Source organism: Salmo salar, chromosome ssa16, assembly GCF_905237065.1.
Source record: "Salmo salar chromosome ssa16, Ssal_v3.1, whole genome shotgun sequence".
Lineage (NCBI taxonomy): Eukaryota > Metazoa > Chordata > Actinopteri > Salmoniformes > Salmonidae > Salmo > Salmo salar.
This window is the reverse complement of record NC_059457.1, coordinates 67,022,809-67,038,048: the sequence shown is the minus strand read 5'-3', so window position 1 is coordinate 67,038,048 and position 15,240 is coordinate 67,022,809. Positions and strand designations below refer to the sequence as shown.

The window sequence follows — 15,240 nt, the reverse complement described above, 5'->3', positions numbered from 1 at the left end:
GAATGATTTGTACTGAAATACTATGCTCTTAGATATATTCAGAACTAGTTTATTGTTGGCCACCCATTCTGAAACTAACTTCAACTCTTTGTTTAGAGTTGCAGTGATTTCACTAGCTTGTTTAAGGCTAGTGGTGAATCATTAGTAAAAATAGAAAACAGTAACAGGCCAAGACAGCTCCCTTGCGGAATTCCACAGTTTACATGTATTAGATTAGAGAGGCTTCCATTCAAAAAACCCTCTGTGTTCTATTAGATTGCCATATCCTTGATCAAAAGTGGAGAGTGTAAAGCCATAACACATACGTTTTAACCGCTAACAGATTATGGTCAATAATGAAATTGGTCTGCTGTTAGAACCAGGAAAGGGTGGTTTACCATTCTTGGGAAGAAGAATGACTTTAGCTTCCCTCTGGGTCTGAGGGAAAAAATGTTTCTCCAAGCTCAGATAGAAGATATGAGAAATAGGAGCTGCAACATATTCCCGCTACCATCCTCAGTAGTTTTCCATCTAAATTGTCAATACCAGGTGGTTTCTCGTTATTAATGGCCAGCAACAATTTGTTCACCTCTTCCACTCTAACTTTATCATTTTTTTTTATGAAAATTTGAATTTACATTGCTTTTCTTTCGTAATAATTGAGATCTAACCAGAGTGAAGAGAGTGCCCGTATGCATGGGATTGGTTATATGCACATGTAGGCCTATTCAACATTCATTAATTCAGGCCACACCGGATGGATTGTTTTGATGCTGGCTTCGTTTCACTCCTATTTGTCTAGTTGATTGTGAGAAATGACTCCTGAAATGTATGCATTTTCTTGCAGAAATTGCGTTCATGTTTGAAACGAATGGGGCTGTTGAATTGTGCTGCTCCTGTGTTGTCCGGTACTTGAGTAGCTCGTTCCCCGGTGAGAAAGTTTCTCTGTGAGAGAATGGCTGGTTTGTGTTCAAGGTATCGGATGGTGAAGAGGAAGAGCTAGCTGTGTGTTGACAGTCGGTGTCCTCAGGAACTGTGGAGAATAAAGAAGCCTTTTCCTCAGAGGTACTGTAGGTTGAATTCCACAGTATCACTTTCAGGTTGAAGCTGTTGTTGCTCTCTTCTCATACAACAACTGGTGCGTTTATCAGGGGGCACTGCCATCTAGTGGATGAATTAGGGAACGTCTGGTTTGCGTGACATTACTGCATTATAAAGTCGGTCTCATGTGCTTATGATTCATTGCTGATTTTGTTGTATTCTTTTAGGATGCACTCATGCATATTGACCTGGAACCATAGGTTATGTGTCTAAAATAGTTGTCTATGTTCTTCGTAGCTTTAACGAGACAGGGGGTTTTGCGTTCAGACCAGTTGTACTGCCCTTGCTCACACAGAGTCCATGGTTTTTCTGCATAGAAAACTATTGGGCGGGGCTCCTAGGTGGGTTTTTTTTTGGATGGAAAAACATTTTCAGTGTAAACTTAAAGGAATAAAAACTAGCAATCACCAAAATAAAAGCTTTAAAACAGCTTCTGAAGTTGTTGGACTGTGACCGAACCATTGGTCACTCCCATGGCCACACCCACCAACTAAGGCCCATTTTTATTTATCCAGAAACAAATGGCTTTATTTACAATGCAAATCCTGAACCTGAACTATACTCTAGCATTTGCATTCAGCCCATCCTTCAGCCGTGAATTTCCCTCCATTTTGCTCTGCTGTCTGTGCTGACAAATTGCACATCTGTTAAGGAAAATGATCTTGAAGACAGATTGAGTGGGATATTCCCTCATGTCTCTCTCATCACTCTCCAGTGATGGCGCTAGGCTCACTGACCTGTTAAGATTGAATTCATGGCTCATCAGTTTCTTTCTGGCTCCTCCCACTCCCAGGCTGGGTGTCCTATCATGGTGATAGAGAGGGTGTGTCCTCTCCTCCTCTCCCCCCCTGTGGGAGGTGGAGCTGTCCATCTACTTTCTCTGTCGTCACTGCTCTACGGGCTGGCTCACTGTGCTCAGTAGGGGGGGACACCTAGAATCACAGCACAGCAAGCGCTTGTGTGTTAGTGGGAGAGAGTGTGAACTGTGCAGCAGGAGGGCAGCCAAAGCCTGAGCCACGGGTGCTCACACACCAGAGAGGGGAGAGTGTAGCCGTCACTGCTAGCTGCCTGCAGCGAGGGAGCTAGCTGGGAGACCTGTGGAGACTGGAGACTATGAGGAGGGGGTCTGGACTGGACTGTCTGTCGACATGCTGAGGAAACTCGTCTGCAGGAAGATCTGTGCCTGTAAGCTCTGCTTCTCTTTCTTCTTGACACGTGGTGGGGGGTGGAGGTAGAGGAGAGACCCGTTGTATTAATATTAATGAGCGCCGTGGAGGAATGTGGGTCAGGTCAAGAGTGTGGGAGGGAGTCACCTGTCACTAAGACGAAGATCGAGAGATTGGGGACAGACAGTTGAAGAGTGACAGACAGGAAGAGGACAGCTGGGTACAGAGTACGCACTATGAAGTCTGAAGGCTCAGACATTCTGAAGACTACCAGTAACAATGTCTGGATTTTATGAGCTACCCTTATCACAACTGGTATTGATGACAGCAGTATGCTCAGAGCTGGGTTTTTATACCAGGCTGGTTTATTAGACGTTCACCTTGTTGTGATATCGACAGTGTACCTCATTTTAATATTGCAATGGGGAGAGGAACAATGTGAGGTAGGCGACACATAACCGATGGGATGTGTTAGTGTGCTTCCCCTGCGTTGTGTGGACCTCTGAATAATGCATGGGGTTGTGTTTCATCCATCGCTGGTCTGGCAGATTACTCTGCTCCCTCCGGGCCGACTGACCGGGACTGACATGTTCAGTTCACCACCGTTTGGGGGGTAGTAGTCACTTCACTTCCACAGCATGAGGGTGCAACCACCGGTTACCGGAATCAGACCGAGACAATTGCCTACAGAATGTACTCTGATGACCCTCTCCCCCCAATGTGTGTGTTTGTGTAAAGGTCATGCCAAAAGGTCATGCAGGCTGCTGCTGAAATGTGTTATTGTTGTAGGAGGTGGTGGGATTGAGCACACGGCGCTGATATAAAACATTCTTTGTTTGTTTAGTACAGTCAGCATTCAAATTGTGCCAGAGTGGAAATAACTTGAATTCTCCGTTTTGCCTTCCCTCCTAGATAAGAACTTTGAAGATGATGATTCGGTGGACGGGGGGCGGTCCTCCTCTTCTAAGGGCCCGTCGTCAGGGAAGAAGACAGTGAGCATGGGGTCGTTCCGTAGGCCCGGCTCTGCTTCCAGCACCAAATCAACAGGTGAGACGCCCCTTCCTGTTCGCACCAGCAGAGAGTGTGTTAGTGATGGAACGACGAGCCATGTGTATTTTTAACGTTGTCAAATGTGATTTTGTTCTTTCTCCTACCACAGTATTCCGTTCATTTCCTTCCTCAAGAATCCTTGTGTGTTTCTGTGTGCGTGCATTTCCTATACTTTTTAGACATGATGACCGGATTATCTAGAAAAGCCTTTATTTGGCAATGGGTAATAACAGGGCTCAGCAGTGCGAGCATTTTACTCACATATGCACATGGAATTTTAATTTAGGAGCACCAGTGCACCTAGAACAATGAACAAATCTAGCTTTAATACCTCAAGTACTTTTCATTGTGCTCCTAAATTTCTTTGTGTGCGCCTACATTTTTCACCATAGGTGCGCACCTGCTCCTTGTTAAAAAAGGTCAACGTAGAGGGGAACAATGACCTCTGTCCAGGATTTGTATGGAAGATAATTCACTGTGGAGCTGTCTAGTGTCTACAACAGAGATAGTGTCTCTATAACCCAGTCACTGTGGAGCTGTCTAGTGTCTACAACAGAGATAGTGTCTCTATAACCCAGTCACTGTGGAGCTGTCTAGTGTCTATCTGTACCCTTGGGACAGTGCAGATGGTGAGGATTATGTGATGATGTAATGGAACCAGAACACAGAGAGAAACAGAATACAGATTGATAGAAACATTGGATAATGACAACTGAGCGTGATATGCCGTGCGTGAACCCCATAAGGCTGCAGCCAATCCAAGATTCATATTTGTGTGAATAATAGCCCACCAGAATAGCTTCCTGGTAAAGTTAACAATTCGACCTTGTGCTCCTCTGCTTATATCAGGGAGAGATGGTCCTAGTGCGGCTGCTGCAGGGGCTGTGGATGAGGAGGACTTCATCCGTGCCTTCGAGGAAGTGCCCGCTATGCAAGTACGTGTTCACTCTCACGACAGTATCAAAAATCATTCCGCGCTATTCTCGCTTGGGCACGTGAAACAGGCCCTATGTTACAAGTCGTATATTAAACCCATTAGGAATGTGCTTCCTCTTCAGTGGTTCTTCTTCTCTCCTCTCAGCTTTTCTCCAACAGGGAAATGGAGGACGCCATGACCAAGATCAGAGAGGTGCTGGCTGACGACAAACGAGACTGGGAGCACAGAGTCACTGCGGTAACGAGACTACCAGCCGATCGTCCCTCACCTCCAGATGACTTCATCACACTGGCTACCTTCCAGTATCCACACTAGCGTACCATTTGACGCAATGTATTGGCCATGCATTCTGAGTGTGGATTTTGGATTGGAGCCACTGACCATTAAGCGGCTGTTTCTATTAAACAGCCACATCTATCATTTGATTGGAAGTGTGACGTTGATTGACGGCTTGATGATCTTCTTCTTCTCTAGTTGAAGAAGATGCGTTCTCTGCTCCTGGCGGGAGCGGTGGAGTTTGACGGTTTCTCCCAGCAGCTGCGTCTCACGGAGGCAGCCTTCAAGATGTCCTCTAAAGACCTGCGCTCTCAGGTGGTCAGAGAGGCCTGTATCACTCTGGGGTAAGGAGAACTCTGGTCCTATTCTCTTACTCACGGTCTCGATTCAAATCAAACACTTTCTATTTAATGTTACCGAAGCCATATTGTTATTACTTTATACAAACTGAAATTACAAAGAATGTCCCACCCCCCCCCCACACTTTATTGTACAGCCCCATCAGTACAAAATAAGATAGTATTCCTAATAACTTGTCTCCGTGTCCATATGGTCCCTCTATCCTGCAGCCACCTGTCCTACATCCTGGGGAACAAGTTTGATCATTGTGCTGAGTCCATCATGCCCACACTCCTAACCCTGGTCTCTAACTCGGCCAAGGTCATGGCCACATCCGGAATCGCTGTCATACGACTCATCATCAGAGTGAGTGAAGTTATTTACATTTGAAATAAGTAGAGTATAATTAGAATGATATATATCATTTTTAGGGGGTAGATCAGCTTTAATAGTGCAGATGGATTGTAGCTTCCATCAATGTAATTGTGTGCATCATTTCCAATCCCCATATTTTTTGGATAAGTATATATATTTTTATATATATACATACATATATATATACATATACATATACATATACACTGCTCAAAAAAATTAAGGGACCACTTAAACAACACATCCTAGATCTGAATGAAAGAAATAATCTTATTAAATACTTTTTTCTTTACATAGTTGAATGTGCTGACAACACATTCACACAAAAATAATCAATGGAAATCCAATTTATCAACCCATGGAGGTCTGGATTTGGAGTCGCACTCAAAATTAAAGTGGAAAACCACACTACAGGCTGATCCAACTGGCGGGCCAGTCCATAGCATCAATGCCTTCCTCTTGCAGGAACTGCTGATACACTCCAGCCACATGAGGTCTAGCATTGTCTTGCATTAGGAGGAACCCAGGGCCAACCGCACCAGCATATGGTCTCACAAGGGGTCTGAGGATCTCATCTCGGTACCTAACGGCAGTCAGGCTACCTCTGGCGAGCACATGGAGGGCTGTGCGGCCCCCCAAAGAAATGCCACCATGACTGACCCACCGCCAAACCGGTCATGCTGGAGGATGTTGCAGGCAGCAGAACGTTCTCCACGGCGTCTCCAGACTCTGTCACGTCTGTCACGTGCTCAGTGTGAACCTGCTTTCATCTGTGAAGAGCACAGGGCGCCAGTGGCGAATTTGCCAATCTTGGTGTTCTCTGGCAAATGCCAAACGTCCTGCACGGTGTTGGGCTGTAAGCACAACCCCCACCTGTGGACGTCGGGCCCTCATACCACCCTCATGGAGTCTGTTTCTGACCGTTTGAGCAGACACATGCACATTTGTGGCCTGCTGGAGGTCATTTTGCAGGGCTCTGGCAGTGCTTCTCCTGCTCCTCCTTGCATAAAGGCGGAGGTAGCGGTCCTGCTGCTGGGTTGTTGCCCTCCTACGGCCTCCTCCACGTCTCCTGATGTACTGGCCTGTCTCCTGGTAGGGCCTCCATGCTCTGGACACTACGCTGACAGACACAGCAAACCTTCTTGCCACAGCTTGCATTGATGTGCCATCCTGGATGAGCTGCACTACCTGAGCCACTTTTGTGGGTTGTAGACTCCGTCTCATGCTACCACTAGAGTGAAAGCACCGCCAGCATTCAAAAGTGACCAAAACATCAGCCAGGAAGCATAGGAACTGAGAAGTGGTCTGTGGTCTCCACCTGCTGAACCACTCCTTTATTGGGGGTGTCTTGCTTATTGCCTATAATTTCCACCTGTTGTCTATTCCATTTGCACAACAGCGTGTGAAATTTATTTTTTGAGCAGTGTATATATATATATATATATATATATATTATATTCATATTTTTAAAAGGTGTGTGTGTGTGTATGTGTGTGTGTGTGTATATATATATATATATATATATATATATATATATATATATATATATATATATATATATATTACTTTTTTAAAATATATTTTCCTTTATTATTTCCCACAAACCCTACCACCCCTCCCCTAATTGGAGTAAACTAATAAACAATAACACTTAGGCTTCTACTTCCAGCTTATACATACTATATACATTTTACAGACACAATCTATTTTACAATAGTTCTATTTGTTTGTTTTTAGTCCTTGCCTTCCTCTAACCTCAACCTCTCCCATCTATTTCTGATGTCCATCCAGTTTGATTTCTCTTTGCCATATATTTGTAACTCTGCTATTTCACCAAAGTTCTGAACCTATATACATTTTACAGACACAGTTTATTTTACATTTGTTATCTTGTTGTTATTAGTCCCACCAGTTGAACTGAATTTAGTTGAATTGAGCTGGGTAGTTCAGTTGAGCGTCAGTCAGACAAAATGGTCGAGTGGCTAGCCTTTCTTTGTTAGGAACACTAACTCACATTTTTCCTACCCGAGGGCTGCAAATGACATTCCACTGCATTCCGATGTGGGCTTTCATTGTTGGTCGTTGCTTGCGATTGTTCTCCAAAGATGCCTCGTGTGTTCCTCACTCAATCTATACTAGAACAGCTAGTAACTGAATGAGTATAAACTGGACCAGTGACGCGAGGATGACTATATTTCTGTCCTCTCTCTGTCATCCAGCATACACACTACCCTCGTCTCATTCCTATCGTGACCAGCAGCTGCCAGTCCAAATCTGTGGCCGTGAGAAGGTAAACAAACAAATTGCCTCAAAGACTTATCCCTAATCACACACTAGCTGAGCGTCTATTTGTTTTCCCTAACAGTCTTCTTGCTCTATTTCCAGGCGCTGTTTTGAGTTCTTGGACCTCTTGCTGCAGGAGTGGCAGACCAGCTCTCTAGAGAGGTACGCTTAAATGGCGGCCACTAGACAGGCCTATGAACTCATACTTAGAATTGTCCCCCCTCCTCAACCACTCAATATTGTATTGCCGTGTTGTAGATAGCTACTGTACTGTAAAACCTTTTTTCTAGCCACTGTCCAGTGAGTTTGTGATGAGCCCGTCCTGGTAACATGAAACTACGTTGTTGTCAGTGAGTGGCTCCTCATCTCAGCAGTTTCCATGGCAATGCCAGGGAGGGATATCTATCCCATAAAAGCACACTGTGCTTAATCATTGTGGTGATACCAAATCTCTGACTGGGATGTCAGGGGAGCTCTCTTGCCGCCTTCTCATTGATTTACTCTGCGTCCCAAATGGCATCGTATTCCCTGTATAGTGCACTGCTTTCGACTAGGCCCCATGGGCACTACTTTTGACCAGAGCCGTCGAAAGCAGTGCACTATATAGGGAATAGGGTTCCATAGGGCTCTGGTCAAATGCAGTGCGATATATAGGGAATAGCGTTGGCATTTGGGACGTAACCGTAGCTTTTTATGCTGTGGTGGTTTTGGTGGAGAGGGGGGTATTGGGATGCTGCATGCAGAGAGTGAAGCTTTGGGTTCCTACTCTTCTTGATCCCTCACAGGAATGTAGCTGTTCTGACAGAGACCATCAGGAAAGGAGTCCATGATGCAGACTCCGAGGCCAGATCAGTGGCCAGGAAGTAAGTCACTCTCACACTATGTCGGACATGCATGAACCATGTTTCTATTTGGAAATATGAGTTCACCAACATCGCATGTCATCACGGTAACAACTTTTCCTCCACATTTGATATTTTATCTGCCAACCTGAAACATTGCCCCGTTGACGACAGGCTGTCTCACTGTTTCTGGGCCTTTGTCCTGTCTGTTGTGTTGTGCAGGTGCTACTGGACGTTCCACGGCCACTTCAGCCGGGAGGCGGAGCAACTGTTCCAGGCTCTAGAGTCGTCCTATCAGAAGGCTCTCCAGTCCCACATAAAGAGTTCTGACAGCATCCTGTCCCTCCCTGCCTCAGACCGCTCCTCCTCCTCCTCACAGGAGAGCCTCAAGTGAGACGCTCCATCCTTTCTATCCTTCTCCTCCTCTCTCTCCGTCTCCTTCTTTCTCTCCATGTCTCTCTTACTTGGCACTCTCTCTGTCTTTCTCTATCATTTTCTGTCTTTCGAGTAGTGCTCTGTCTTTCGTCTTTCGAGTAGTGCTCTGTCTTTCGAGTAGTGCTCTGTCTTTCGAGTAGTGCTCTGTCTTTCTCTATCATTTTCTGTCTTTCGAGTAGTGCTCTGTCTTTCGTCTTTCGAGTAGTGCTCTGTCTTTCGAGTAGTGCTCTGTCTTTCGAGTAGTGCTCTGTCTTTCGAGTAGTGCTCTGTCTCTCGAGTAGTGCTCTGTCTTTCTCGAGTAGCGCTCTGTCTTTCTCGAGTAGCGCTCTGTCTCTTTCTCGAGTAGCGCTCTGTCTCTCTCTCTCTCTCTCTCTCTCTCTCTCTCTCCGTAGTGCTCTGTCTCTCAAGTAGTGCTCTGTGTCTCTCTCTCTCTCTCTCTCTCTCTCTCTCTCTCTCTCTCTCTCTCTCTCTCTCTCTCCTCGTAGTGCTCTGTCTCAGTTTCTCTCTCCCTCTCTGTCTGTGATATGAGAAGTAGTAGTATTGAAGGAGTATTGATCTTAGTCAGTCAGGTTAATCACTATCTATCTCTCTGTCTGTTTCCACAGCCGCCCTCAGTCCGCCAAGAGCTCCATGGGAAACACCGGGACCAGGAGTAAGGACTGACATTACACCACAGACATTACTACCACTGACATTACCACCGCACACATTACCACCACTGACATTACCACCGCTGACATTACTACCGCTGACATTACTACCGCTGACATTACCACCGCACATATTACCACCGCACACATTAATACCGCAGACATTACTACCGCAGACATTACTACCGCAGACATTACCACCGCAGACATTACTACCGCAGACATTACTACCGCAGACATTACTACCGCAGACATTACTACCGCAGACATTACTACCGCAGACATTACTACCACTGACATTACTACCGCAGACATTACCACCGCAGACATTACTACCACTGACATTACTACCGCAGACATTACTACTGCAGACATTACTACCGCACACATTACTACCGCAGACATTACCACCGCAGACATTACCACCGCAGACATTACTACCGCACACATTACTACCGCACACATTACCACCGCAGACATTACCACCGCAGACATTACCACCGCAGACATTACCACCGCAGACATTACCACCGCAGACATTACTACCACAGACATTACTACCACAGACTGGAGAAAATATCTCAGATCTCTTCTATCAGTTAAATGATCCACAGCTCTGGATATAATCAGAGACCAGAAGATATATTTTTCATGAAGATGTCGATCATGATTTTTCAAGCACAGCAACAATGTCCATGACATCTACTGTATGAAATCCATCCAGTATCCCACCACATTGTAAATATAGTGTTGGAACTGACCCTGTGTGTAGCGTCTTACTTTCTGGGGTTCTTCTTATTGTTATTTCCTGTGTGTTTTGGTTCTACCTTGTGTTATTTGTAGTACTACATTGATATTGATCACGGCATTGTTGGGTTTAGAGTTTGCAAGAAAGGCATTTCACTGTACTTGTGCATGTGACATTACGACTTGAAACGGGAGTTTGGTTTATAGCTGTTAACTTTCCCTCTTTTCTCGCCCTCTCTGTCCTCTCTCTTTACGAAATGCGTTCGGGTAGAGAGCTTGGCTTATAACCGTTGTTCCTCTCCATTTCCTCTCCTCCCTCCCTCTCTTCCCTTCACTCCTGTCCCCGAAGCGAAAGCGGCTTCCTCCAGAGGTCCCTCCACCCCGGGCTCTCTCCAGCGTTCCCGTAGCGACGTGGACGTGAACGCTGCCGCCACCGCTAGTGCCAAGACCAGGATGACTCCCGTGCCCGCCTCGCCCGCCCCCTTCAGCGCTGCCTCCGCTCTGCCACCCGGCTCCTACGCCTCTCTAGGTGAGCCAAAAACATATGTTCTGTGTGTGTTTGTGTGTGTGTGTGTGTGTGTGTGTGTGTGTGTGTGTGTGTGTGTGTGTGTGTGTGTTGTGTGTGTGTTCTAATTAAGCAGTAAGGTCCGAGGGGGTGTGGTATATGGCCAGTATACCACGGCTAAGGGCTGTTCTTAGGCACGAGAGCCCGGATACAGCCGTTAGCCGCGGTATAGTGATCATATACCACAAAACCCCCGAGGCGCCGTATTGCTCTTATAAACTGGTTACCGACGTAATTAGAGCAGTGAAAATGAAATGTTTTGTCATTCCCGTCGTATACGGTCTGATGTTCCACAGCTGTCAGCCATTTCCGCATTCAGTGCTTGAACCACCCCGTTTTATAATTCTATTTCTGTGAGCCTCATAGCATCACAGACGCTTTTGCTGACTACGAGGGATATAGGACCATTGCATGGAGATTTAACAACAATTTCAATTTTATTTGTCAAAATATGATGATTAAAATACATCTTAAGGCCTTAACAAAATCTTGTAACCCCCCCCAGTCTTCCATATGGGGATTATCCTCCTAACTTCTGCTAACCTCTCTCCTGGACTCTCCTGCTCTTGTTTTTCCCCTTAGACAACACACCTGGTAACATTAGGCCAGAGGGTAAGATGAGATGGCTAACTGTGTGTTTGTTCTTGATGTGTGGGAGCTGGAAGACTTCATCCAGATTTCTCTGTCCCCTTTTGGTCTGTGTAATATACTGCGCCATGTTTACAGTGGTCGTCTTTGTGGTGTGCTACGTCATTGAATATACGGCGCTCATCTGTGGAACTCTGCATGGACTGTCTGCATGGTAGAACTACGTTGAACCGGGTCATCATAGCCAGAGAGAGGAGACCGAGACATTGATTGTGTCCACAAATAGACCTGTCCAACTCACATGACTGTAAAGGCAGGCAGCATCAGTGTCTGTCGGGTTATTGACCTTTATCGTTGCCTGTCTAACTGTAATTTCATGAATTCATGTTGTGCTGTAATCTCCTTTTCCCCTGAATGAACCATTTGTCCTACCTAGAACAGAATACTGGAATATACTTGTTGTGAATCATGTTTCTGTATTTGTATCTATTGTTGTGAATGAATATGTTGAGATGTTTTTTTTAATTTTTATAGAGGATGAGACATTTGTGACTTGAGATTTCTTGCTTGGACCAGCTTAATAGAGATTTGAGTGCATGTGTCTGTTGAAATGGCTGGCAGCAACCTGCAAGTATAGACCAGCAAGTGTCTCTGTTTATGAATGAAATCTCTGGCTGTAGGTGATGAGGGCTGGTGTGGCCAAGCTGGGTGTGTCTGCATTTGAATGGATCTGTGTCCACGTGAAGTTAAGTCTGTTTTCTCCCTCCCCGACCTCTCTCTCTATCACTGTCTCTCTCTGTCTGTCTCTCTCTCCGTCTGTCTCTCTCTCTCTCTCTCCCTTCCAGGCCGTGTGCGTACCAGGAGAACGAGTTCGGGGAGCGGCGTGGGGGCGAGTCCCTCTGTCACAGACAGTAGGGGGAGGAGTCGAGCCAAAATGGTGTCAGTGTCTCAACGTGAGTATCTTCCCCGACATATGGGCAACACGCCGTAATGAAAAAAGACACGTTGTTTCTCTAGATAGGTGTTTCTTGATCCTGGTCCTGGGGACCCAAAAGGGTGCACATATTTGTTTTTTGCCCTGCGCTACACACCTGATTCCGCTAATAAAGTCATCAAACTTTTAATCAGGTGTGTAGTGCCAGGGCCCCAGGATCAAGAAACACTGATTGCAATTGTTTGACATTTTTTACCACCTTTTCGACATTTGTGTGGGTATGTATTTTCCTCCCTTTATAAATACACCATATTATGACGTGTTGCAGCTGGCAGTCGTTCTGGCTCCCCTGGTCGTCTCCTCAGCCAAACATACGGCAGGATCCCCAGGGCAACTGGAGCGACAACGCCAGCAGACAGGAGGCCTAAAGTCCCCCGCAGCCATGGCTGCAGCCGAGACACCAGTCCAGACAGATCAGGCCTGGGTAAGGACCAGGAAGGACAACACACAGATACACTGAAGACAGAAAACAGCCCCTCTACAGCTGTACTCTTCCTCTCCAACCTCTCTGCTCTCTGAACCACCTCATTTCTTGTCTGTCACTGAATGCAACCTCCTCTCCTCTGTCCTGACTAATTCAACTCCTCCTCTATTCCGCTGGGCTCTCTCTCCGAGTGTGTTGAGCTGTCTGTCTGGCTGTGTGTTATAAAGCTCTCATCTTCCTCCTGCTGCTGCTCTCTCTCTCTCTGTGTGTGTCCCCTCCAACCAACCACCACTATGCTAGCGAGGAGTCGTATCCCCCGGCCCAGCATGAGTCAGGGCTGCAGCAGGGACACCTCTAGGGAGAGCAGCCGGGACACCAGCCCTGCTCGGGGATTCTCTCCTCTGGGTGAGTACGGTATAGTAACATGCCCAGCCCAGAGACCATAGCCACCATGCCCCTCAATGCTTGGTTGCCGGGGGCCTGAATCCTGACTAGCCCTATCTAGAGTAGAACACACAGGCCATCATCAGACCACAAGAAAACCAACCGAAACGAACCTGTTCTGCTTCCGTCTTCTGCATGCCTTTTTACTTGTGTCTTTTACATTTTTCCTTTTCACTCCTGAGTGACAACAACATTTTCCTCAACAACCATTTTTTTACTAATCGTGCCAGAGTCATTGATGACATGGCACGGGATGAGTTGATGCTAAACTTGTGTCCGCGGACAGCTTATAGACTTGCGATCAGAGCCTTTGTGTCCAACGCCGGGACGCCTCTCAACGTTTTTCCCGCTAATGTTTGCATGAAGCCAGTTAGCGTTGCCACATGGTAGGATTCCTCCTGCTCAGGTTGACAGGTCATGTACTGTATGAGTTGAAGAAGATGCTCTATTTAAAGCCGTGTCTAACTTCACGTGTGAGAGAACCTCTCCCGGTCACACTCTATTTGGATAGTCCCGGTTTTCCATCTGTAGTTCTACAGATGGTCATACTATTAACAAGCTATCGGTTGATAAGCAACTGCTTTCTAAGGTTACGGTTAGATCAGAATAAGCGTTAGGCTAAGGGTGACGTTTAGTGTTAGGATAAGTGTAAGGTTAGGATAAGGGTTAGTAGATGGGACTATCCAAGTAAAGTATCACCCCACTCCCTCCCGTGTTCCTCCTCTAGCGTCCAGACGGGTCTCCCGCTCCACCAGTGCTCTCCACTCGGCTGAGTCTGTGGGCCACTCAGGTGACCTGTCCTGCATGTCTCTGTTAGACCAGGCAATGGCATGTCAGTGTTCCATCGTGCAGTTCACCCCGAGCACCCACAGGGGGTGATGGAGAGCTGAGCGTCCTCCTTATTTCAGTTTGGATGCGTCTTATTTTTCAAGTCAATCTGTGTTATTTTGTGTCATTCTGTTTCGTTAAGTACACTTTTGTTTTTATTGGCCCTTATACTGTGCTGTAAAATAAACCGTCAATTCATCATTTTATTATTTTGTGTTATACCCTGTATCTCCTCTTGAGTTTCTCATGACCTGCTGATGAAATTTGCTTCATTTGTTCTTCCCCCGTGACTTTTACACCCCGTTTTGTTAATAGGTCGACCGCTTTTCCTTTGTAATACTGTATTACTGTGCTCCTATAATACTACAATACTATTCTAAAAGTATTGTAATATCTCTGTGTTTCCTCCAGAGCGTCTAGGTCTGGCCCACCAGGCCCGTATCTCAGCCTCTGTCAATGCCATGAGGATCCTCAACACTGGGACCGAGGTGGAGGCAGCCGTAGCCGATGCCCTGTTACTAGGAGATGCCAGGAACAACAAGGTGGATGTTTACCTCGTCACGTGTGACTTAGATTCTCTATCCTCTTTACCGTCTGAGTCATAGCATGCTGATCATAATAGCTTTGATGGCTTTTTCTCTTGGAGCAACATTTCTTGGATTAGCATCTATTTGGACTCTTATTTGCCTCTCGAATGTAGTCTTGTGGCAGCTTGTTTAACAGGAAGTGTCGTTGGTTTCTCTTCACTCGGTGGCATGACTTAGTGAGTATGCTGTATATGTACCTGTAGGACCATTTGACCTCTTAACCCTTGACCCCTCAGCGGCGGCCAGTCAGACGGCGGTACGAGTCCCCGGGCATCTACTCAGACGACGACGCTAACAGCGACGCCAGCAGCGCCTGCTCTGAGCGCTCGTATGGCTCGCGGAACGGCGGCCCGCCCCACTACATGAGACAGACGGAGGACGTGGCCGAGGTGCTGAACCACTGTGCCAGTTCCAACTGGTCTGAGAGGAAGGAGGGGCTGCTGGGACTACAGAGCCTGCTCGTTAGCCAGAGAATTCTCAGGTGGGATAGAGACGATCTATTTTTGTTTTGAGCTTTTGTGATGTCGCGTATTTGAGGCCGTCACTGAGACAACTGTGCTCTAGATACAAATCTGTTCTCTCTGCTACCGCACGGCAAGCGGTACCGGAGCGCCAAGTCTAAGACCAAAA

The 15,240-nt window shown here is 46.4% G+C and overlaps 1 protein-coding gene across 24 annotated transcripts in view; it reads left to right on the top strand.

Annotated features, from left to right (window-relative positions):
* LOC106574260 (CLIP-associating protein 1-B) overlaps positions 1-15,240 on the top strand; it is a 41,671-nt gene that overhangs the window by 12,230 nt on the left and 14,201 nt on the right. For 10 of the 24 annotated variants that reach the window (XM_014150024.2, XM_045697595.1, XM_014150027.2 and 7 more), the window contains 18 exons: positions 3,159-3,293; positions 4,146-4,231; positions 4,378-4,470; positions 4,708-4,853; positions 5,079-5,214; positions 7,443-7,513; positions 7,609-7,668; positions 8,292-8,369; positions 8,571-8,738; positions 9,389-9,435; positions 10,530-10,709; positions 11,328-11,357; positions 12,179-12,286; positions 12,596-12,751; positions 13,052-13,156; positions 13,923-13,985; positions 14,435-14,565; positions 14,847-15,091. In XM_014150024.2, the coding sequence (XP_014005499.1) occupies positions 3,159-3,293; positions 4,146-4,231; positions 4,378-4,470; positions 4,708-4,853; positions 5,079-5,214; positions 7,443-7,513; positions 7,609-7,668; positions 8,292-8,369; positions 8,571-8,738; positions 9,389-9,435; positions 10,530-10,709; positions 11,328-11,357; positions 12,179-12,286; positions 12,596-12,751; positions 13,052-13,156; positions 13,923-13,985; positions 14,435-14,565; positions 14,847-15,091 (2,038 nt within the window). Of the gene's footprint in view, positions 1-1,996; positions 2,266-3,158; positions 3,294-4,145; positions 4,232-4,377; positions 4,471-4,707; positions 4,854-5,078; positions 5,215-7,442; positions 7,514-7,608; positions 7,669-8,291; positions 8,370-8,570; positions 8,739-9,388; positions 9,436-10,529; positions 10,710-11,327; positions 11,358-12,178; positions 12,287-12,595; positions 12,752-13,051; positions 13,157-13,922; positions 13,986-14,434; positions 14,566-14,846; positions 15,092-15,240 lie in introns of those variants that run through there. The other 14 variants (XM_014150025.2, XM_045697601.1, XM_045697599.1 and 11 more) reach the window with 7 other exon arrangements.